Source organism: Anser brachyrhynchus (assembly GCF_964034855.1).
Source record: "Anser brachyrhynchus genome assembly, chromosome: 15".
Lineage (NCBI taxonomy): Eukaryota > Metazoa > Chordata > Aves > Anseriformes > Anatidae > Anser > Anser brachyrhynchus.
The window spans coordinates 3,050,137-3,076,283 of record NC_137733.1 but is presented as its reverse complement, the minus strand read 5'-3'; the positions used below and the strand labels follow the sequence as shown (position 1 = coordinate 3,076,283).

At 35.4% G+C, this 26,147-nt stretch overlaps 1 protein-coding gene across 9 annotated transcripts in view; it reads right to left on the bottom strand.

Annotated features, from left to right (window-relative positions):
- The window catches only part of RBFOX1 (RNA binding fox-1 homolog 1), an 868,680-nt gene that overhangs the window by 288,298 nt on the left and 554,235 nt on the right, over positions 1–26,147 (bottom strand). The window contains exon 1 of one of the 9 annotated variants that reach the window (XM_080557051.1): positions 7,871–9,620. The exons of 4 other annotated variants lie outside the window; for them this stretch is intronic. In XM_080557051.1, coding sequence (XP_080413177.1) covers positions 7,871–8,014 — 144 coding nt within the window. In that variant the 5' untranslated portion in view covers positions 8,015–9,620. Of the gene's footprint in view, positions 1–7,870; positions 9,621–26,147 lie in introns of those variants that run through there. 4 more of the 9 variants (XM_080557049.1, XM_080557062.1, XM_080557066.1 and 1 more) reach the window with 4 other exon arrangements.

The following is a 26,147-nucleotide window of genomic DNA, read 5'->3' as shown; positions in this document are numbered from 1 at the left end:
AAATGTTGAATGTCTTTTCAAATTTGACCGAAATGAAATACCAAGTTTTCTTTATATAGCATTCTGCACTAAAATATTCCTTTTAGGGTCACTCTTAGAAAAACTACAAAGTTACAAAGAGACCAATGCTGAAATAGCAGTCTGAAACCATATGCTACCCATCAGGAAAAATGACACATTATAAAGGTAACTAAGGATACAATCAGTCTTCCAGCTAGGCCAGAGCAACATTCACTATATATCAAGCATCAGCACCACAGAGAAACAAGTTTATTGCCATCTAAATGGCAAATGTTTAAGATGTTTAGAGTGCAGTTTTGCAGAGCTGAATGTGCTACAGTCAGAACAGGGAAACATTCCAGTGTGCCATTTTGCACTTGTGCTGATATCCAGCAGACTAGAGATTACAAAAATAAGCCTGCAATGCATGCAGAAGTCCCTCTGCATTACACAATAATGACATTCTGAACTGAAATAAATGAAGCCCCTGCAGTGCTATTCTGTCAGATTTTGAAAGTAAATAACTTAGCTTCTGACAAGAGAGACATTTTTTTCCTCCTCTTGCCATAGAGCGTTAATTGAGCTATGCAGCCATGTAACATCCCAGAAAGGGGACTAATACATGACAAGGAAAAAAGCTTAAGAAAAGAAGGGAAATGCATGGAATATATGAGCTGATTGACTTCCTTTCACCCCTAAATTTTCTCACTAGCTCTGCTTTGACAAGGTCATAATATCAGGGAAAACTTTGAACAGTTTTGTTATCGTCTTCCTTCGTAATGGGAGATGATCTTCATTGTTTCAAAAGAGTACTTTAAGTTCACACTGTCTTACGAAAGATGGTGGTATTATGAAAACAAACATTTTTTTTAAAGCTATTATCACTCATTGTTTTAAACTGAAGAAAGTTCCATGCCCATAATCAATACTTGTAGTTAACTATTAAATTTACAGAATGCTTACTTGCCGCTGTAGAGAAAATGAAAATAGCTATAAAACAAGAGGCTATGAGAAGCAAAAGCAAAAAAGCAGCCTTCAAAACTCTGTAATAACAATAATAAACATAAGCGTAATTCAATAGGAAATTGATGAGAGGTGTATCACAACTATAAGTTTAGACATACCTCACACAAACATGAGATACAATTAAATTCATGTAGTTATAAAACAAATCATATTCAAGATATTACAAGATAGGAAGACCAACCATTTTTAATATAAAGTGTCAAAAGTTAAATTTAAAAGTGGTCTGAGTTGAAAGCACTGATATTGTTATTCACGAGCATTTGAACATCTTAAGTATTTCTATTCTAAAGTAGCACAGACATTCCTTCATATCAGGGGGAGAATCACTGAACAAAAAATAATTCACTGAATGCTTTAGTTCTTCGTACAGTATCTAATTTTGATTCTGCGTGTGTTCAACACAACGAGAAAGAGCAGGATCAAAACACATTGAGATCTCTCCACAGCTGGAGCCTGCTACAGTGCAAAAGACCAAAGGCCCAACTACAACTAGTCAGAATACTATAGACATTAGATATGGTATTTTCTCTAATTAAATTCACCAGGCTGCAGTACTGATAGAGTAGGAAGGAAAGCCAAATGTGAGAGAAGTCAATGGCACTGCACTAGGTAACTCAGAGGTAAATGAGTAATGCTAGCAAAGAAATGACAGGAGTTCCTCAGGAGAGCTCTTGTACTACACATCACACTTTAAAGCTGATAAATCAATTGCACATACACCTTTAAAAGGCAGAAAAGCTTCAAGGATTCTTGGAGGGTGTTGACTTCTCCTTTCCACTAACATTATTATAACCATATAAAGCTAGGTGATAAATCCTAGAGTCACAATTCTTTTTATCACTTCATGTCATTTATGCTACCTATTCAAGACTTACAAAATGTTTTAAACAGAATGTTAACATGCTGGTAGCATTTATTTACCAGATTCAGAAACACACACATTGAAAAACAAAAGCTTCATAGTCCAGTGTTGCGTGGCTACTGGTCAAAAAGGTAACCAAACTGAGTGAAATACCTACTAGTTGCGATGAGGAAAAGCCCATTTAGATAACCAAAGCATGCTTTCCTTGATATAAAATGCCATCGCACATTCGTTTCTCCCAAAAAAACACCACATACAAATTTAGCAAATACCATTGAATAGTGACAACTTACGAATAGCTGACGCAACAAAACATCCCGTCATCACTACCCAGCCTATTCGGAGAGCCCCGATATAAAAGCAATGACTGCAAGCTCAAGCTGTTCACCTGCTTCTGCCACGTGGAAGCTCCTTCGAAACTGCTCTTGCTCTTATTCCAAAGCAGCAAGTCCTTAGCCGATTTTTTTTGTGTGTATGTCCTCTAATATTTAAAGAGCTGGGTACTTAACTAAAGCACTTCCTCTTGTCGTAGTGAGGAAAGTGACCTTGCTCTACAATGAAGTAGTCAAATGCCCAAACTAGCCCTTATTCACAATGAGAACGCAGCACTTGCTCTCTAAGCCACTTCCCAATAGTCTCTGGAAAACAATGAAACAGCTCTTGTGAGACAAAAGATATGTAAAGCTTTTAATTTCTGTTGAATAAGGGGTACAGTCTCACATACCAGCTTGGAAGTTTATCGCTGAATGCCGAATGATTTATTTACCCTAATTAAGACAAACAAGATGCGATTCCTTACTCCTGCACTAACCGTGCTTCTAGATGCAACATTTACTCTCCCTCCCTTTAATGTCCGTTTCATACATACACTAAAATTCCCTAAGAATGCCACACTGCCCCCTTAGGTGAACATGAAATTGCTTCTGCCCCCACATGAAATTGCTTCTAACATGATAATACCTTTTTTTAAATTTTAACCGAGTACTATAATTCATCTGACCAAATACAGTTTTTTACCCTACACATATGAATAAACAAGCTCGATGTTTCTCTTGGGGCAGTGAAGCTGGTTAAATGAATCAGAAAACCCTGAAAAGATTGCCTACCCTCAGTCCATCAGCTACTGGACAATTATTCAAGGCCCAGCTGTAAGAAAAACAGATGGTGAGTGAGCATTAGTAATGTGAACTTCTTTTCACTCATGCAGTCATAAGCAGAGGTTGTATGTTCTCATATGAAAATTGCCATGAAATAGCAGACTGAGGAACAAAACTGTGCAAAGACTTCAATTTGTAAGCTAACAGATGCCTTAAATTTTCATGAGTTCAAGTCAAATTTACCAATTTTACAGGAGAGACACAGTGAGCGAGTAATATAAATGAACTAGGTAAAGAATGGCAATGTTTTCATGATACGTTTAAACAGTGACATCATAAAACATCCGTTATTGCATACAGCTAACATACCTGATCCTTTGAAGACTCACTAAAGTATAAAATGCAAAAGACACATGCACAGAACTGTAACTGTGATGGTGGCATTCAGCAATTGATGTGTTTGTTCTCTATAAAAATGGTAAAATGTATCCAGAAATTGTTCACCCATTTTAGTTCTTCATACTATTTTAGCACAAAGATAATCTGTTCTAATCCTTTTTCCATTATTGACACTATCGACTGCATCAATTGAAAATGCTATCAAATAAATCAACATTGAATTTAGCCATGAAGAAACAATGTGATAAAAAGTCCTTCAGACTCCTATATATCATTAGATCCAAAAGCATGACATAAGTAACTGAGTGGGGAATTCAGCTGTTCTCCATAGTCATAATGCTTAAGGCCCAAATAAAATTACACTAATTTACCATGTAAGCACTAGCGGAATAGCTGGGGTAGAGATGGAGAGTTTGTTGTGTTTTGTTTTCATGGTGGATTTTTTCATCACTGATACGAGAGCTGTATTGTGAACTACTTTCTTGTTAAAGACAGAAAAGGTTGATATTGAAGTTTCAGTTCAATTGTTTTCGATCTGTGAATGTCCACTATGAGCAATTGCTCCATTTAAAAGGAATTACCCTTTGTACAAACCACTTCACTATTTAAAATAAACCACATGTATCATCATTAAACAGAAAAAAAAATTACCAATTTTAAAATAATGACAGCGTTACTGTACACTGACATGGAATATTATGTTTCAAAAACACAGTTGACTTGGTGTTTTCTCTGTGAAGTAATGAACTAAATAACCCTATTTCCTGGTAAGCATATCATAGGGAAACACAAGTTAACAGAACTAAGCTTTCATTAATGAACTCTAAATCTCAATTTACAGGCAGTTGAAATTTGCTGCAAAAATTACTTTGCGCTAGCATTTGACATAAGCTTAAGTTCAATGCAAGAATTTCTTGCATTAGTGTGTCTAATTAAGGAGGACAGGAGAAAATAGATGAATTTAGCTGTTTCTAACACTGTATAATGTTATAAAATTATAGGGTACACACCAGAAATCAGAGTTCCTTTTCGGTGTCTTTAAGTATTGACACTAGGTAAAATTCTAAGCCAAATGCACCTACACTTTTCCTAACTGTCCTTATCTTTAAAGTGACAGAATAACAGTGTCCAAATCAAACTCTTTCATCCTCCTCCTGTTCATTGCTGCCACTGATACAGTCATTTGCATTTAATGTTTGAAAACTCTTTCTGGATTTCTAAAGTTGGACTTTCTCTAAGGTGCTTCTAGGTTATTTCAGACAACTTCAGACATCTAAATTAACTCAGAAACTTCCTTCATGTCCTGTTGGCTTTTTCAAATGAATATTTTATTGGTGGTTAAACTATAATGTGAACTAGGCCTCTGTACTTTTGTTTGTCTTCAACTTTACTTTCAATAGTTCAGCTTTAAATGTTTTGATTAAAGTGAACCTGTATACACAAACTGTTCGTAAAAAAATCCAGTTCCTCATGTGGCTCTTAAAACATTTTACATGTGTAATCTGGGAGATACCAGAGCAAATACTTAGTTTCTAATACTGGACAGAGTAATAGAACACTTCTGTGGGAACACTGTAGAAAAGAATTTCATTTATACTGATCAAACTGACTAAGTGATGTTTGTTTAGCAAAAACAATTGCCAGTTTTAAACAACTACCCTACACAAACTCTTTTTTTCCCCCCTTCCAAATGATTAATACTACTCCCCAGAAAACAACCATCCTCATAGCTACATATTTATTGACAAGACTGGTGTGCCCATCTTGAGAAGAATGTCACACCTCTTAGAGTCTTCCATGAAAGACATATATCCAATTACAAAACTTATATGTATCAAAATACTAGCTTATTTTGCAGATACACACGAAAATTAAAAAGGCTTTTTCCATAGATGCTAAACAAACAATAAATGTTAACAACAGAGAGCTCCGTTAAAGTAAAGATGTCTGAATTCATTTTAACTGAGGTGCAAGTATCTGAAGTGTAATTTTTAGAGGAAAAAATATTCTACTGATTAGCTTCACATAATGTCTATATACTGTTGGTGATAGGGTCTACAGGCTGAGGGGAATCACTGATTACGAAGTTGCCAAACAAAGCTTTTAGGTTCCCGGTAGTTAAGATAGATAGACAACTTCATAGCAGCGAGAAAGACCCTTTACTGAAACAGTTATGTTAGCATGTAGGTACATTTGCTAGAAATGGTCAGATATGGAAAAAAAATTATTAAAAAATAAAAAATAGACTGTCATGGTAAAAGCTTATATTAAAAAAAAAAAAAACAAAAAACTTTTTTTATCCTTTCCTATTTAAAACCAGAACTGTTACAGGTTAGATTTAGATCAAGTAACAGTTTCTGAGGAAATACTTTACCAAATACATAAAATAACATAATTGATCATCTCTGAATTAAGATGATAATTACCTGACTCTCTAGGAATCCAGAATAAGTAAATGCCAATCAGAGATCAAAAGATGCAACAAGCACAGAATTTTGAACCTACCACAATTATCATCAGGAATTCAGATGAGTTTTTAACATGTATAATTGTGATTAGTACAGGCTGAATGTTTCTAAACCGACAATAGGATTAACCAGACTAGAAAGCTAACACAAAAAAAAAAAAATACTTTCAGTGTAGTAGTTAATCCACTTAAAGAGTTAAAAATTATCCTGTAGATATAGCACTTTGTAAAGTGCATTAGCAATCACTTCTCATCTTTCTCGCAAATTCAATAGATGGAATTGAATTCACTGTTTTAAAGTAATCATTACGGTTGCACAGTTTCTTAAACCTTAAAGCAGTGCCATACTATAGATGTTTGCATAATAATACTGCAATAGCTCACCCAGGAAGATTATTACAGCACCTAACCTCATCTTTATGTTATCTTTTATCAGCTCATTTTGTGGCCACGTTGACCTCTCTCACCTTGGTTCACATTTTCCCTTTCAAAAGCTGGATCTACAGCACTCAAATTGTTGTTTGGCAAACTCAGAGGAACAATTCCACTGAAATACAGGAGTACATTTTGTATACAACCAGTGAGCATACAAATCACACTGGATCATTAAAGTTAATCTACAATTGTCATTTTGAAAACGTACCCAGAATACAGAACTACTAAGAACAGATATTTCAATTATGGCGTACATTTTATTCAAATATTAAATACATTATATTTAACTGCTGTAAATTTTAATTGCAGACATATCCCGCCCGCATACATGTATAATCTAGGGCTTTTACAAGAATCTTTCATTATACACTCCATTCTCTAAGTCAGAAATGCTTTATACTACACTACTGAAGAAAAAGCTACAGAAGGGTTTATATCCTCCAAATACTTGAGTTCTGTCCTTCCATCAGTAACACAAAGCAAATATTGTGGAAAAAAAATAAATGCTTTAAATCTATTTATATAATTTTTAGGAACAAGATATAGCAAAGAAACACTGTAAAAAAATCTTTCAGGCATTTTTAAATACAGAAATAAAGTTAGAGACTGTTTCATGGAAGTCAATATGCATATAAACTATTGCAATGGCAGTTGGATGAACTCACAGGCAAATGCTCCTATTTGTTATAATGAGCAAAAGAATTTCTTTTCCCGAAGTTCCACCAGAAAGTAACAGAATAAACAAGATTAATCATTGTTGCTTGAGAACATATTTCCATCTCAACTATGCACACCTACTAGATGACTATAACAGTAGGCTCTATTAAAAATAGAGAACTAACATACAATGATGATTTTAAATAATAACGTTATTATAACATTAAATAACTGGGTAAGAGTTATTACTAACTGGTAAGTAATTTGGGGAGGGGGAGGGGTGAAAATACTTCAAAAATAGAAGCAAATATATATATAAATGAATGCTCTAAAATGGATTTTAATCTTTTAGAAATTGGTATCATTTTGCTTATTTCAAAATATTTTTAAACCCATTCCAATACACTTCAGTGACAGAAGTATTTTAATTCTGCACAGATATAGCTTTATAATTTTTTAATGACTAAAATCAGCTTGATTTTAATCAGCAGCATGTTTCAACACAGACTTAAAATTTCTGGCTTCAAAGAAGGCTTAAACAAAATTGCCACTGGGCACATTTACATTAGAAGTATAATTTATGCTTGCAAGTGAAAAAAGAGCAGTCCTTTATGGCTGAAACTCTGCTACTGTATCCATGAGAAATGCAGTCAAAGTACTCTGTCAAATATCTATAAACAGCATCAATAAAGACATTGCAAAAAAAAAAAAAAAAGAATTAAAGACATGCAAAGGCTTGAATCTCTATTAAAACATATTTTCTGCTCACTCTCACCATTCCTAGGTGCAAGCACAACATTCACTCCACACAGTGGGAGACATTTATACAGTCGATTCACACACAAAAATATCCTCACGATTACAAATCCCCCAAATGATGCTGATAAAGCAGGCACTACAGGAAAAGCAAAAGTTGAGCAAACTTACCTGCTGTAAGTACATAAAAGTCAAGGCACAGGAGAGCTGGGGACACATGCCCACATTCGGCAGTGCCACGCAGGTTGCACCCGTAAGGGGATGCTGCATGGTGTTGCTCTGAAGTCTACGCAGAACAAGTGAGGGGGCTTGCATGCAAGCACGTTTGCCCTATCTTGTCACTACAGTTTTTTCCGTCTGATTATTTAAGAAACGGTATTTCTTCAATGCCTTTTTTTCCCCCCCGGCACTAGATCCCTACATTCATTTGTCAGCTAAGGCAACTTGGTAGATCTAAACTCTGAATTTTTAAGAGAGAGGAAAAAAAAAGACACAGCCTGCAGCCTATTGATGAGCAAATGGAACTTCCTCAATGACAGAGAGCTGAAGCTTGTCTCACAACAGTAGCTGCTGACTAGTAGAGAGAGAGATTGACTCAGTGAGGCTCAGTCGGCTGGTGCTGATGCTGCACAGCTTCTCATTTGTCAAATGGGTCCTAGGGCAGGGTCTTTACCACTCACCAAAATTCAAATACTGCATTTTAAAAATCCCTGGAGAGGATCAGAAAGGAGAGAAAGTGAGCTCGCTGCATCACAGGCGTCCATGAGATCTGGGCAATTAATGTCATTGCCCAGCTGGGAACGAATGCCTGTTATGATTCTACACGCACGCATACACACACACTTGTTTTTCCTCCCAGGACCCACACCTGACATAAAAGGGGCTTTCCCCTTCCAAGAAGGGAAGTATGAAGCACAGAACGGGAAAGGGAAAGAATCTTGGCTAGTCAAGAGGATTCCGGCAAATACACAGCACAATCACTAAATGAGCTTATTTTTAAATACAAATTAATTTTATAGCCACATGTCCTTTACCATCTACTTTCCCAGAGAAACACATAAAAGCATTACAGAGACACTGAACTATTGGTACAACCACTGCAGCAGAAACACTGGGAATGAAACAAAATGCTGTGGCACGCTGTCTTTTACTGAGGGGGAGGGGAGGGCAGCAGGCGTGGATAAAGACTGTATCTTAAATTGGACTAAAACCCATCTTATCTAAAATTACAAATTTATTTGACAGCCAGTCAATCTATTATAAAGGACTGCCCGATCGGGTTACATAGGAAAATTACATTTGCAACTTTCAGCATTTAATGTTTACTTTTTACTTTGAGAGTGATACCTCAAATTAGTATTCTACTCTTGCAGGATTCACACCCCCCTCCCCCCCCCTTTTATTTTATGGAGTAATAATTATTCATTAGTAGATCTAGTTAGTCTTTATGTAATAAAGTAGGATGTGACCTGCAAATCAAATAATTTATATTACAACTTGTCCTTGAAGTCCTATATTACAAGTCTTTTTTTTCCTCCTGGATACAACTCAAGTATAGCAGAAAATACTACTATTTTTAATTAGAATTTGACAAATGAATGAAATATTATTTCTTTGGGAAAGAAGGTCAGTCCTCAAAGCAACACCTGAGGTTTTGAAGGAGTTCGTTTTAAAAAAACTCTGCAGAAGATTTTAAAATTACCGATGTTATAGGATATCTAACTCCCACAGAGCACATCTTATACCAAGAGTTAACATTAACAACAATAAATAACCCACATAAAATAGAAACCTTTTTCAGAAACAGAGTAACTGGTTGGATTTTGAAAACTACCCTTAGAAATAAAGAAAAGCTCCCGCTTAACTGGAAACAGATACAAAGCATGTCACTGTAACTCAGGCGCTGTATTAAAAAAATATTTTTTCATTTTACATGTGCGCACACATACCTGCACCCACACAAGCTTCAGAGACTGATTTAGATCCACTAAGTCCTCTTCATGCAAAACCAAAAAATTTCCAGCAGAATTAGTTATTTTCTTTTTCTTTCTCAAAAGCAGTCAGTGCAACAAAAATAATGTATTTAAAACACTCAGCAATCGCTACCAAAACAATAAACGCACAAACTTAGAATACAGGGATTGTTTTTGGCTTAGGAAACATCCATGCTTTTGCAGTTTATCATGAACTGATCTACTAGAACAGCCCAGATATAGAACAGCACAAATTACTTTATCACCAAAAAAAAAAAAAAGCGCACCACACAGCAAGACAAAGCAAGAAGAAGGAGAAATGAACTCTCTCTATGCCCTTTCTCTTTTTTTCATTCTTACTCTCTGCCTTAAGCAGTCTCCTGTTCTGACAGGAGTATGTCATGCTTTTCTTCATTCTTTTTTTTTTTTTTTTTCCCTCCTAGCACAGAAAGCCTGTTATTCTGTTATTCTGCAAATGCCCTAAGCTGGTAGAGTTTTCCCTTCAGCTCATTTTCATATGAAATACCATAAATAATACATGGTAATTTAATAAGACCTTATCAGAATGTTTAATGAAAAACAAATACGTTATGTAAGGAGGCAGATAACCAACTCATTCTACATTATGTCAAAATCAAAGGCAACATGTTTCCCAGCCAAACAGTTTGGAACCATATAAGTCGATCCAATTTCCCAAAGTGAAGTTCTGGAACATGGTGATGGGTCAAGCAGTTTCTTCTGTCTATTGCACTGCTTTACAGATAAGAGGACATCCATAAAACAGATTAAACTCTTAAAAGCAGCACATTGAACAATTATTTCAAGGCAATTTAGTACTGTGAATGTAGCTAATATTAATTTTAAGATTAAATTACTCATTGGACTTTTATTCTTAATTTTCATGTTTGAAAACAAGAAAAATATGAGCCACAAATATTATGAGTAGTTTGTATTTCTCTCTTCATATTATTAAAGCAATAACATCAATGTTTTAACTATTAAGTATCCAAATTGCCTATACATGTGCATTTATGTAGAGAAATGCTAAACATAGATAATTCAGTACTGTAAGAGATCTAAAAGAGATATAATTCTTTAGCCTGATATGATGCCCTACTGCAGTGGATACAGGGGAAGTCCTTAACAACTTTCACCCCTTCAAGGACAACTTTCCATTGTGTCTAAGAGGATAAAGGTTTAAAAAGTGCTTTATTTTTTAAAAAAATACATTTTTTATTTTTATAAAAATAAAGCATATATCACTTCTTTAAAGCCATTTCTTTTACTATACACAGTCCTCCACCAAACCCAATATAAAAATAAACACATATGAAGTTATGGCTATATATATACAGTAAGCACGACCACAAATTTGCCAGAGCTACACGAATGACTGTACACAATCTGACTCTTTGGCGTTATGCACAGTGCAGATATCACTACCACTACTATATAATTTTACAGAACAGCATATGTCCCATCAGTATCTCATCAGCAAATTATTCATACTTCATTTTTCCCTGATCCTACAAAAAAGCCATGTGTGCAATTGTAAAGCCTTCCCTACACCATATGACATCTTCCAGTTGCCTCAATGGTGCTCTGTTTGGATCACACTGGATTCAGTAACTGAACTGTATTTTATGCCTCACCCAGTAGCTGATATTATCAATTAGCTACCGATTAACAATCACAAACCTTTCCCAAAAAAGGAGGCTGCCAATCTACAAAATCCAGATCAGCCTTTGTGGAAGTTCAATTAGAAAAGCAAATTAAAAGTTCTTCTGCAGTGATTGCACTACATCACTGCGAGATGCAACACTTTTCCAACCTGTCTGGATTGTCAGTGTCATAGCATATGGCAGAGCAGAGCTCAGTTAGGTACCCTCTCCCTACACCCAATGAGACTGCCATTTAAAAATTAATGAAAAAGTGCTGATCGATCTTGAAAATGCAAATAAAAACAGGATACCAAAGAATTTCTGAAACAAAGCACTAAGGACCAACAGTATTTCTAAGATGCCTGCAGTACAAATACAAAACCATTCTTTTGTTTACAGTGCATTTGTAAATAGCACATTCCATTTACAATCATTCAATTTGCTGTGATCTGGTAGCCGACTTCTGCTTCTCAGAAATTCCCAAATTTCACATTTACAAAATTTAAACCTCAAATTCAACCTTTAGAGTTATCACAGCAGACTGCCTAGTCAGTCTAGACCTTCACTATCAAGTAAAGAGATCTGAAGGAGATCACCTGTAAGACCACACACCGTTCACATTTCAATCTCATCTCAGGAACTTATATTAACCAGTTTACGCATACCGAATGTATATAGCATTATGAGATTGAACATCTCCAGACTTCGAGCACTTATAACAATTTGAACCGCATATTGCATTATCCATGAACACATGTCTTTCTCCACTTTATAAAACGGTTGATGTGGTATAGAAGTAATCCTGGCAAGTGGTATAGAAGCTAAGAATAGTGCAGTGCTTCCTCTAAACGCTCCTTTCCTAACGTCACATTAAAATAGCCCCCAGGACTTGAGAGCAGGAAGGGAAGCATATTATGAGCTTAAAAATAAAATGCTTCATTAGTATATTTTGACAAATTATTAGCAATCATTAATAGCCTTGTCTTCCTTATCCACACAATACTCTCCTTCCTTATATATGTTATGATTATTTTTATCAACTAGGGAAATGTTGATTTGTCTTTTTGAAAAAAAAAAAATTCCATCTACTCTTTTCAATTAATGGGTGATTCTACCATACTTCCATTGATATTATCTTGTAATCAAAATCCCTCTTTCTATTTTAAGGTTTTCCTTATGATTGCTCTTCTTTACTAAGTCTTTGCATAAAGATCAAGACTTTACAGAGGCTCGCACCTACCTCAGACAAATAAGAATCACTAATTTTGTTTCTCTTAAGCACTATGCTATATCCGCTGACTTCTCCAGTGTTTCATACCCAATGTCTACATAGACACTGTAGCACGCTTAACCTTTTCAGCACCACTTAGCATGCATTTATTTAGCATTCAGTACTGTCTGCACACATTTTTCACAACATAAAAAAAGCCAAGAGCCTTTAGTCATGCTAGAGTGTTCACATATGGAAGGGAAAAAAAAAATAAAGTCACAAAATAAATATAAAATAATCATGGTTATCCCTTAAAGAGTTAGAGACCCGTCCAAACAGAAGATGTATGTTCCTTGACACGTCTTATTTTCCTAGCTGACAGTACTTAGCTATTCCCTAGAGTAAGGGGGAAAGAGGTGGGCAGGAGAAAGGGTGAAAAGGCCTAAAAACCTGATCCTGATTTAATTTTGTAACTCCTCTGAATTGCATGGATTGACACAGGACACTTCGGTGCTGAAGCCCGGTCGGTGTTGAAGCCGGAGCCCTCTTTCTGACACCCCGGGTGCTGTCGGCCCCCCCCCCCCCGCGGGGTTTTCTCTGCCGGCGATCCCCGCACAACTATACCAGCAACTCCATCTAGTGGGGACGCAGGTTATACCAGCCTCCGCTTAAACCCGTTCCTCAAACGAAAAGGAGCTGTACTCTGCTATGCAATTTGCATAGTAAATAATTCACTTTTTTTCCTGCCTTTTATGTTATCAGGAGACTTGTGTCTCAAAAACATATGCCTATGCCAAGCCACGACTGGGCACTGAAGACACAGGATGAGGCTCCAAAGCATCTTAAATTACTTTGGGATCACCGTCTTCCTGCTTCTCTTCCCACTGCGTGTTCCCAAGCACTTTTTAGGCTACCATTGGACAAATGACTCAGTTGACAGACAAATGGAAAGACATTATGGCTGATAGCTGAAGTAGCAAAAGCTTTCAGAAAGCACTCATCACCTAATGGCACAAGCATCAGGGCTGGAACAGAGGGACTGCATGATGCAGAGCAGAAAGCAAGGAGTCAGCCATCCCGATTTAGGAAAGCTTAAGGTGATATGCAATTACATTTTGGGAGGGAAAAAAGCTTTATCTAAGCTTGTCTTGGTGATACACACTTAGAAACAGGGAAAGAAACAGACACAACCAATAGAAATCAGGTCAGCAAATTATTTTCACAATCCGACTTTACTTCATCTAGCATACAGGTACTAAGAACACATCTTTGTTTCATTTTCAGAAGCATGGGCTGCCCTCACTCCCCACACATTACTGTCACAACATGAAATAAACCCTTTCACACAGACATATATAGAGGTTCTTTAAAAGACAGTGATTCAAGCCTGCTTCACAACAGAATAAATTTGATGAACGTGTCCAACTATAATTACCATTTTGATTATTCTTAATATCTGAATGCTGGCAAGGAGACATTAGTGACACATGTAGTACTGCCATATAATATTCTTTTCAAAGTCCCAGAAGAAAATACATAACAATATGACCCTTAGAAAATTAACTGCTTTATTAAATTCAGATTTTTTTTTAAAATTGTAATATGAGAAAAGGTATTAATCATAGAAATTTGAGCTTACATCTCAAGTATGTAGAAGGGGAAGTTTACAAACCACTTATGGAAAAATAAGAAGTCTACAGTTTTATCTAAAGTTAGGAAGCCTACCTGTGCCTGCTGTCACTGTAGACCTAGTTAAAAATCAGGCAGGAGAAAATAAGAAGTACAGACATAAGGTATTTCACCCAAGTTTGTTTCTCTACAAAATTCTGTTTCCTTCTTTTAAACGGACACAGCACTGGCAGAACTATGATTTATATTTTCTCTACTTTATTTTGAATAGACTTAAATCTTCATACAAATTTATTAATCAAAAAACACTATTGCCCTGATTTTTGCCTCTTCATTTACACCATCACATCTCACACTCTGGTGCTGTTATGGCATCAGAAAAAAAAAAAAGTGAGAAGCAGCAATAGCATGTGAATTTAGAGCTTGTTTTCATGCCATAGTAATGAAAGAGGGAAAAAACACCATATGTGATTATAAGTATAGCAAGAGGTATAAGTATAGTAAGCAAGATGGGTTTATGCTGCCCTAAGTTATTTTTTTCCCATGAGACTAATAATCTTAAAAATAAATAAATAAAAGAATGTCAAAGCTCAGAAAGAGAATAAATGACAGATTAATTATGCTATTATGTAAAGGTCATATCTTTTCTTTGTAGGAATTAAATTAACTGGACATCAGTGCAGTTTCCTTCTACAATGAAATCACTTCTTTTTATTATTCTGTCTATGGCTGGGTTTTTCTCATATATTCTACCTGAATCTAAATCCACCAGACTTAGTCCACAATGCAGGAGCTCATTTTAATGTGTAACAACTAAATATTAACATGCTCATATATCAAACCAACAAATCCTCCATTAACTGCAGTTGAGTCGCTAAGTCTTCATTTCCCATGACCTTTACCTACAGTTTACAGCCTACCCAACTCTCACAGGTATGTTCTCTCTCCAACACAATGTACAATACCTCCACAGCTCTCTGGGGGAGCCTATTTATCCTCATATCTACCAGCAAACCTCAGAACGCTCCTCAGCATTTTGACACTACCCCATAAGATGAGCTAAGTCAGTTTCAACTGACTCTGTAACTCTTCAAAATCTAGACCTTCACCTCTAATTTCTTCTTGTGGTTTTTCAATTCCACTTTCAACAAAACGTCTTAAAATCCTTATAGTCAGGATTGAACCAGCTTGTTAAATACTCATCTCCATCTAAAGGGAGATGGATGCAGTTTAGGATAACTAAAAGTATCTTCGAGCTTTGAGCTTTAGTTGATACAGAAGCACATTCAAGGCTTCCCAAAAGAGCCAGCTATACACTCTTCAAAAGACAATTCCAGCAGAAAGATGTTAGATGCCACAACCTAATCTCACTGCAATGCCAGAAGAACAGGGATTTGTTGGAGCTTAAGAGTTTGAGTTCTATAGCACCCTTGCAGAACTACACGTTTTGGCACGCAGGCAGCTTTGCATATGAAACTGATACAAAGCTGTCTCTGTGAGCCTTCTTACGTCCCTGCTTCAGGCCTTCACAAGTACTGTGTGAGAAAGTTCAATTTTATACACAGAGTCAATGTATTTCATGTCTTTTTATCCAGTTTATTCTACCTGCTGGTTTTGAAACAGGCAGTCACTTCTTTTCTAACAGTTCTTTTCCTGGACCTTTCTGGGATCCTGTCCTCCCCATAACACCTTTCCAATTGCTTCATTAGTGTAACCTCTATCTGGACTGTTCACGAGTACAGAATCAGTTCCCTCCTCTTCCTGCTCTTTAATTGGTACTTTTTATCTTTCTCTACCTCAATTGACACATTCAACATCTGAGTCATCCTTTTCCTCAGCTAATAACTAGAGTCTACAAGTTCTTCTACAATATTCTCTACAAGTTATTTGTTTTCATCAAAACTAATCAACTCTCTCTCATTGTGGTGGCCATCATTCACCTCTTCTACTTGTCATTCCTTCCTCTCTTCTTTTATTCATTGAAATCCACGCTGATACTATTGAATTAACTCTTCTTTTTCCCTCTGCTGCTTTGCACTATCACCACTTCGTTTCCTGCCTGCATAAAGTTCAAGTTCCTTGTGGGTCCCTTCCAACTCGAGATATTCTATGAGTCTATAACAAGCAACAAGGAGCACTTGCATGTTGTCCAACCTCCCTCTAATTCCCAAGAACCTTTTAGACATGATAGACATGAATACCCTTAAAAAGAAAAAACGTACATGAAACTTGTTCATTCTCATGATGTTTGAGAATTTTAGAGTCAAGTTGTTTTTTGCCTTTTTTTTTTTAATGAGAAAACATTAGCTGCAAGTTACAAGGAACAAAACCTCAGAAATAGACTCGTATTTTTCTTTTTCACTTGATATTCACAAATATTCTCCCACCCTATTATCTCCTTCACATTCAAGCACTTTGAAGAAAGTATCATTTTAGCAAAATGCTCTGTGGATTTTTTGCACACAAACCATCTTTTCTCATTCTTTTTCTTGAATTATATTAGTCTTGTTGAAAATTATACCATTAAGACACTGATGGTGTTGTTATACCTTGAAGTTTTGTAATTCAGGCATGAACTATAAAATTTCAAATTTAAACCTAGCAACATAGAATTTTTATGACTAAAATAAGTATATATATATAACAAACATTTGAATCACAGAAACTGTCACAAAAAATGAAAGAAAACAAGTTAAAACCAGATTTTTTAACTAAGTCTGAAGTCGTTTGCTGTTTATCGTTTTTTAAGTAGTGCCACAAGAAACTCTCAGATTAAACATAAATCAGAAATACACTAGGCAAAGAGGTGTCATGTTTTGATTATGACCATATAGAAGCTTAAGAACATATTCTGTCATAGCCTTTGACTTTTGCCAGCTAAGTATACATTGCTTTGTGTTCTCACTACAGTATCAAAAATGTATTATCTAAATTCAAACTTTTTTGTTAAAACCACATAACATAAAACCATGAACCAAAAGGCACAGGAAAGATCTAAAATGCAGTTAAGAACAACTGCTTTTTACTTGAATATACTTTTTTTGTAAACCTAAATGATACATAAAACTCAGCTACTCGAAAGCTCTAACAGTCAGAGAAATTATCAATGAGGTCAAGTAAGACATATTTACAAAGAGGGTTGACATACAGTGCTAAACACATTCTCAGAAACAATATGAAAGCATACAAAGTATTACCCGATGTCTTGCAGTGCTTCCCAGTACAGCATCCAACCACGCATGTACATGGAGAAGGCATTAAACATTTTCGTCCCAACTTAAACCTCCAACCTAGCATTTTCTAGCTTCAGCCACAAAACCAAACTTTTACACTATGAAAGGCCTCTGTTTCTACATCCCAAGAACTGAAAAGGAGTAGAAATGTTACTATTTTTAGGCCAGATAGCTAAGCTAAAGCTAACATAGGCAACCTTGTGCCTTCCTCTCAATAGTGCTGACTGAGCAGACATGTTTCCATAAATATTTGGGAGGCAGTAGACCAGTGATCTTCTCCAAAACACGTTCTACTACAGGGTAACAAGGCAGAACATCAAACATACATCAAACATAAGTTGTTAGCTAGCAAAAACAGTGTTTATATGAAGGAATGGGACTGACAGCATAGCTGCTGACATTTGTTTGAAGTGGTCACTCAAAGCAATGCAAAGCCAAGAGTTTACCAGTAACAGTTTCTACTTTCTCTAAGTTATGGCGGTATACCCACCAATTGCATACATCAAACAAAAAGCATCATCCTGTGTATGTCTTGTAATTTATTACAGAGGTAAAGGTAATTAAAAAATAACTACATGAAAGTAGTCATATTATTAACATCAGATTCTAATATGTTTTTCCTTATAACTAAGCACAACATACTAAATGTTTTCTAATGCCATCATGTATTTGCATCGGCTCTGACCTGTAGGGAGTGGCTCTCAAAATGACCCCCTTAGATGAATGCAAACCATTGCCCTCCCTCCTGAGTTTGCTCCCATGGGCACCTCCTGTGATGAAGATACGTCTGCTGCGGGAAACAAGCCAAGACCAGCTGCAAATTTCTTCCAGTCATCAAGTGCTAGTGTCAGGACTTGGTCAGCGGAAACCAGGTGACCCACACACAAAAGGTTTTTCAACTAATTACAAGTGGTTAGTGCCACACGCACCACATCTCACTGTGCACCCAACAACCTTCCTGAGACAATTTCAACCCATATTAAGATACTGTACTGTATCAGCTGCATTATGTTTGTAATAGATACAGTTTAAATATTTGACCTTTCATTTTTTCTAGAAAGCAATATTATTGGTACCGAAGTTGCATTCCTTAGTTCTGACAAGAAACACTGCTGAGGTATAAAAATCTTACACGTCAATAAAAAGGTAAAAATCTTAAATACTAGAATCATCTCAACTGGAATACAGAACAGTTAAGAACAAGACCAGGTGCAACTACACACTAGTCAACTACAGTTATTGCAACTTCCATTTCTCACAGATGAAACAAAAAAGCAAAAACACGAACGCAAGACAGACTAAAATCAGCAGCTAGACTACAAACAAGAGCAAGTTAAGAATCTGTAGTATTGTTCCACTCTCCAGTTATTATGGACCAAACACACAGAAACTAGTAGAAGTCTGAACACTCAATGAATACAGTCATGGGCTCTCTCAACCCAAAACACCTGCAGTAACCCAGATTAAGTTATCGGTAATATTTTTCTCAAAAACATCCCCCCCCCCCCCCCCCTTCTTTTTAAACCGTTCTTATCTCAACCCATGAGTTCTTGCACTTTTCTTTCCAATTTTCTCCCCCACGCCACTGTGGGGAAATCAGCGAGCAGCTGTGTGGCATTCAGCTGCCTGTTGAGTTCACCTGCAATAACTTCTTAGCTAAACCTCTCAAATTTAAAATGTTAATAGTTTTACCACCACAATATGTTTAAGGAAAAAAAAAAGTGCTACTTATGGTATGCTACCACTGTTGCTTCTATACCGCAATCCTTAATGGACAGAGCCATCAAATTTTCTTAAAAAAAAAAAAAAAAAGTAAAGAGGTAGCTGTTCTGAAGCAAAACGCAAAACATTCTAGCGAAACTAAAACCAAAACAGAGGAATAAAGTGTTATACTAATAGTAAGACAAACAAGTATTAATACTCATTAATATTCAGCCTCTGAAATTCTGTATCATTACTCTGGAAATAACTTTCATACTCGGGTATGAATCAACTGAACTTTCTCTGTACAGGCAAAGAAAATAGAATCATAGAATCATTATGGTTGGAAAAAACCTCCAAGATCATCTAGTCCAGCCATCCCCCTACCACCAATGTCACCCACTAAACCATGTCCCTAAGCACCATGTCCAACCTTTCCTTAAACACCCCCAGGGACGGTGACTCCACCACTTCCCTGAGCAATCCGTTCCAATGCCTGACTGCTCTTTCTGAGAAGAAATGTCTCCTCATTTCATCTAATTTTGTTGTTATGCAACATTTAAAGTACCTTCACACTTATTTTCTACTGTCTGTGGGGAAGTGAAATACAAGGAATAATATCTTTTTGTGGGGGATGAACATTGTAGTTTATCTTCTTTATCTGTTGTAATTTTAAATTTAGTATTTGCTAATATACTTCCAAGTATTGTGATATATAGTATGAAAAATAAAAATGACAAATACATTTAATATAATGAATTTATGGATTTCAAAGAATCTAATATTTGACTGCTTTAGTACCACTACCCCCCCCCCAAAAAAAAAAAGTCTTACATCTATTTTCTTCACTGTAAGTTTAAAAAATGAATTTGCACAAATATATTAGATGTTTTCCACACCTACTGTGGTGTGGATATATAGACAGTTGTAGTTAGGACTTGGGAGATTTTCCTTTCCATTCTGTGACAAAAAGAAAAATGTGATTAAGTAATCCTCAATATGATGGCAACTATGACCTTTGAATTCCACTTCAAATCTAGCTATTATGTTACTAAAATAATATGGTACAGAACGGATACTGTTTTGCTAATATGATATATAGACTTGTAATAGGAATTTCAAACTTACAACTAAATTACAGATATGCCAACTATGATATATTTTTATGTGCATGTGGCATAATATTTCATAACATGCTACAGCATTTTTTTCCTTAGATGTACAAGAAAAATGAAGAAAAAAATAACAAAATATTCAAGTATTCAAGTTGAATATGTCAGTGCTTGCAACCTGAGTTGATTTTTTACACCAGTTGCCTTAAGAGGGAAGCATTAAAAACTTAAAAAATCTTGCAGAGGTATGAAAAGGCATTCAGTTAAACAAACAGAAGCAAGTTAGATGAATTATTATTTGATTTTATATTAACAAGAAGTTGAAAAGAAGTTGGAAAAGAAACTACAAAAAAAAAAAAGCTTTATTTCTGAATACAGTGCTCCAAATATTAGCTTGTTTATGCAAATCAAGTTATGTTGCTTTTGTTGTGTAGGTAAATTTTGAAAAACAAAATGATACTTTCTTTCAAAAAATAAGCTATTAAATACTGAGAATGTGCACCATGGTACTAAAAGCTGGGCCTTCTGCTAACCTTTGGTAATGATTATGTGAAAGAAAACAAAGATATGAGACATCAACTTAAAATAATACAAATTACATTTTTAGTGTAACCAAGGAAAATAAAACATCTGCTTCCTGGAAAAAAAAAATAGTACAAAGAACCACTCACCCACATAGTTCCTATCATGTACACAGAGTTTGCGTGATTAAGAGTGGATGCATTGCCTGACTGCTTCACGAAGCTACAAATCCTGCTCATATCCCTATTCAGCAAACAGGTAAGTACACTTTTCTTTGAAAAGATGCTCAAGACCCACAGAAGGGCATATTTTGACAGTTCTCTAAGTCTGCACCTTTAAGATCACAACCCTGCTAAACTGCAATGCTTCCTGCTACACAGCTCATTCTACTGTCTCCCTGTTTGTGGGTTGCAAATTGATGTCTCCACAAAACATTATAACAAAGATTTCACTTTCTATTTTGTAACTTTGGTTCCTGTTAACTAAAACATTAAACTCAAAAACACAATACTTGCATGACATTGGAAATGACCATTAAGCATTCCTTGAAATTACAATATGAAGTTCTTAAACAGAATATTCTGTAAGCCACACAATTTACTGTTATCCTCAGGGGAGATACAAGGATCTGAAGAAGGTGCAAAACCCATCTCTTGTAACTTACCTAAATCTGTCTTTAAGTGACATATTATAGAGGACTTATAAAAATATTACTTTTTCATTTCCTTTTCAGGCAGGTTCCTGAAGGGAGGTAAAGTAACTGCCAAGTCCCCTTTAGCCCCACTGAAAGAAACATACAGATGTCACATGGCTGTATCACAAGTGTGTGCTGTGCTAAAATTTCATTCAACAGCAATAATATAATAGTATCTTCTGCTGGTAGAATGACTTACACTTGCATTCTGATTCAGTACAGAGATATATTTGTCAATAGATCAGCTTTTAATCTATTAACCTGCAAGGAAATTTTTTTAAAAAAAGCAATTATCTCTGACTACAAATTCTTTCAAAAAAATGTGATATGGTTAAATTACATATGTAATCTTACTCCTTGCTTTCATCTTGTATCACTACAAGCTTTTAACACACTGTAAACTACAACCAGAGATAATTTTTTCCTCCATTGAAATGCTGGCTCCTTGCAATTTCAAAAATTAAAATATCAATTCATTAACTCTAAAATTAGGAGAAGAAATACATCCCGTTTTTAACATAAAATTTCAAAGACTTATGCAAGCATGACCTTGGCCATGTTTACTGGGGATAATGTCATTCCCTCTAAGAAAAATTTCTAGGACAGAAACTTATTAGAAAATTGGATTTACATCTAAATGGAAGTCTTCTGCACCACAGTACCCATATGCTCACATGCTGCCAGGTCATCCATTTTGCATGGAAGATTCCCACCTACTAAACCGTCAGTTTATTGAAATATTTTAAAATAAAGGCTTGCAGAATGAAATAAAAACTTGTTTAAAAATATTTTAATAAAAACCCACTCCTTAATTTGAGTATTTTCTGCGTTGGAGGAAATAAAATAGTAACAGGAAAACAGAACCAAATGCTCCCATTTTTTTCTAGTTAAATATGTTCTGCACATGCAAGGTATCATCTAACTAGACTAGTTTTTGATTTCGAGATCAGAGATTTGCTTGAATAAAATAGCAATTGATGCGACCAGTAAGTAACCATACATCCTGACTCACAGATGTTTTCCAGTAACTACAGGGCATTTCTGTTCTGTTCCCCGTTGCTTACTGTACACACAGTTCCAAACCTAAACTTACCCTGGATCCAGGATTAATTACTGGCTCTGAGAATCTGAGGTGCCTCAGATAGAGTTGCCACTGCCAACAGTCCAACGTGGTGAGAACATGTCCATATGTGGTGCTTTAGAGCACAAACACCTATTCCTAACATCCCCAGAAAAAGCTGTTCTTTAATAACCTCTTCTTGTTATCTGTTGACTATATCTGTGTTACATAAACAAATATATTCTAAAGTCATAAGTTACAGAGTCACAATGCAGCACATACAGTGTATGCTGCCACATGTACCTTTTTTCAATGCTTTGATTTCATGATATCAATAAAAATGAGACCTGTCGCCTTCTGATGTTTAGCATGCAGTTCAGTATCAAGCCACACAAAGAAGTAAACTTTCATTTCATTCATGTCAACAAAAGTGTATTTTGAAAGAAATCCATTTTTCATTCCTTCATTTCTTCTATCCTTGAGTAAGGAGAAAAAGTTTTCCCAAAGCAAGATAACTGACTCTTCTATGGTCACATATTTGTTACAGACCTGGCAGTTGTTTTCAGCTTTTTAAAAAATATTAAAATTAGGAAGCAACATTCTTTAATATTAACAGATCAGAGCAGTAGATATTGTGATATCAATAATCCAGTTGATAAAGGAAGATTTAATTATGAATTGCACATAATGTGCAGGACTTGTGCCAAAAGCCTAGTAATCTGTTTTGCTGAGTCTTCTATTTCAAGAAAAAAAAAAATAATCCCTGGAATTCTTAGATTGAACCATGAAAATGCCTCAAACATTTATCTTTTTCTTCCAAACAACTGTGAAACGCAGCTCAACTGAATATAGTGCAGTTCTAACTTGCAAGTCAATTAAGACTTACAAAATGATAAATAAAATATTCAGTAATGTGCTCTTGGTGTGACTGAATAAGGCATCTGGATAAAATTGAGACCTATAGGAGAACACTAAATCATTTTAAACACATGCATGAACTTTAGAATGATGCTGCCATCAAATTATTTATATTCTAGTCATACAAAAGCACGATATATTTTAGGTCTTTTTGGCAAAACAAAAGCTTAAAAGAAGTAAAATCAAGTAGCTGCATGCTTTAATGCAGGATTTATTAGTTCACATTTTCCCCTGTGTCTCTATTTCTCCCAATTTCAACTGTATTTTTGTTATTTTAGCTTTATACTGTGTGGTACATTTGTTTCACTATATACTAACTGATGAGCAATTTGAACTCATGCAAAAGTGGATATACCAGAGAAAACTTATCTTCACAGAATCATCAAACTAAACAAGAACAAGACCCAAAGAAACGTAGTATGAAAGCTCAGTTACATACTTTTTAGACAAAAATATCTTTACCACTTTAATGCTTATCTGAATTAACAATGCTATACAACAGTTAATAGCAAGAAGGAAACTATTTCCCACGGTAAGACATACATTGTCTTCCGTCATATTTTTTTTCAGTCCTCCTCCTGTATAAATACATGTAAATATTCGCCATACAAATACACATGCACGAGAAGGTATTTCCTTGTTTTCCAGAGAAAATGCAAAATTTAGAGTATTTTATATGGTCTAAAAATAAAAAAATATATTAAATCATGACATTCTTCTATCATCACCTTTTTTTTTTTTTTTAAATATAACTTAAAACACAGGATACACAATACTTAACTCTTGCCTTAATCAGGGCAATGCCTCTCTTTCTGGGTTTCTTGTGTTGTTTTTGTTTGTTTGTTTATTCATACTAAAATGCTGCTGTTAGCCGTTACTGCATCTACCAAACCACAAACATTTTTCATACTTCTTCAGACTGAAACATTCCACTTACCCCAATTTTTGCTCTATCATTCTGCCAACTATTCTGAGTATAACCAATCTTTCTCATAGTAACTTTTTAAATTTGTTCCAGAGAAGTCAAACATATTAAGCATTCAAAGTGTCACAGAATAAACAGCTCCAGCTAAGTCTTCCCTCCTACTATCCTTATCTGTGCACCAATTTAATAAAACCAACATTTACTTATAGCCACATTTGTTAATGTAGTATAAACCTACACAGTTAAACAGGATTTGATTTTCTCATTCTGCTTAGATAAATTAGGCATTGCAAAAATAAATAAATAAATAGAAGTAACAATAAAAAAACTATCTGCAAAACTGCACTGGCATTTAACAAGTTGTTCTGCTTACAAGAAAAGGCTTCAGATTACTAACAATGGGGCAGTAAGTGCAGAGGGAATAATGCAGTCCCAGGGACCGCTACAACATGGATTGCAGTATTGAAGACGCTGAACTGTATTCCTCTTGCCAGTGTTCACAGAACTGCTCAGAAGTCTTAATTTTCTGACATAAAAGAGCCATTTCAATTCCAGTTTTTGTGAGGTGGTAAATTATGTGCTTAAAATGTTCAAGTGAGCCAGAGCTCACTTTTTTGAGTAATATGCTGAATTGTGATGACCACGCTTTAGACCAATAAAATAAATTACATAACCAACTAAGCTAAAACACCACTATCTGTTATAGATGTAGGTGTAAAAATACACATATATTGATTGAGCAGATGTTTATTCAAGCACAGAAAAATAAGTCTTTATTGTGATAGAAGCACCAGAAAGAAAAGAGAAAGTTTGAAGCTACTTAAAACTTCTCATGTCAAATCCTTTTAGCACACACCAAACCCTGTATTTTTAGTTTGTTGGTTCAATTGTTAACATTCTCATAGGGAATTATGTTTAAGGAATCTCTTTTCTTTGAAATAAAAAGATATATTTTCAGATTCTTGTTATACATTAATTACTCCTTATGTATTTTAATACTTAGCTAGCTATAGGAAAGTTATCTTACTAGCTTTTGCAGTAAATGCGAAATTCCTTACTTGAGAAACCACCCACGTAGAAAACCACTAACACAAATGCTGACAATCAGTCTGACATCCAATCTGTTTCCAACCTACAGCCGCAGAAATAGAGCACTGTAAATTCCAAAAAAAGATCACTAACATTTTCCCTAGTTCGAAGTACTTTTAAATTTGTTCTATGACTCAGAAACTTTGTCTCTGCTGGGTTCGTCCTTCCTCCAACTCATTAACATGTATAATTAAAGTGTAAGTAACAGAAGTTTTTGCATTGGGGTTTTCAAAGAAGAATAAGAAACCAGACTGTCACTGAAATTCAAGGCACTGAGTTCTCTGAAATTTTCTAAAAGCTCACCTTTAATAGCTGTAACTGTAACATGACTACACTAGTGACAAGAATTGCTCCATATGAGTTATGTCTGGATTTTCAAGTAGACAGTAGTGAAAACATCTTGACATACAAAATCTCTCAGATAAGAGAAAACAAAAGGAACAAAAAAACAGTTAAATAATATAAATGAAATTCGGCATCACTACTGTAAAACATCAATGAATATGATATAATAAAGTTTCAAAGAAGCGGGGACCAATGTAGCTCATCCAAGAGGTTGCAGCTAAAGGAACAGTATGTATAGCTTTACGTAGAGTAGTGGTAGGACATGGAGGACAGTTAGTTTTGAGCCTAAGTTAAATTAACTTGAAGTGTAGTAGTTCACTGTACCCGTGACTGCATTGTGCTTTGAAATAACCAGACAGTCCAAAATATCTGTCAT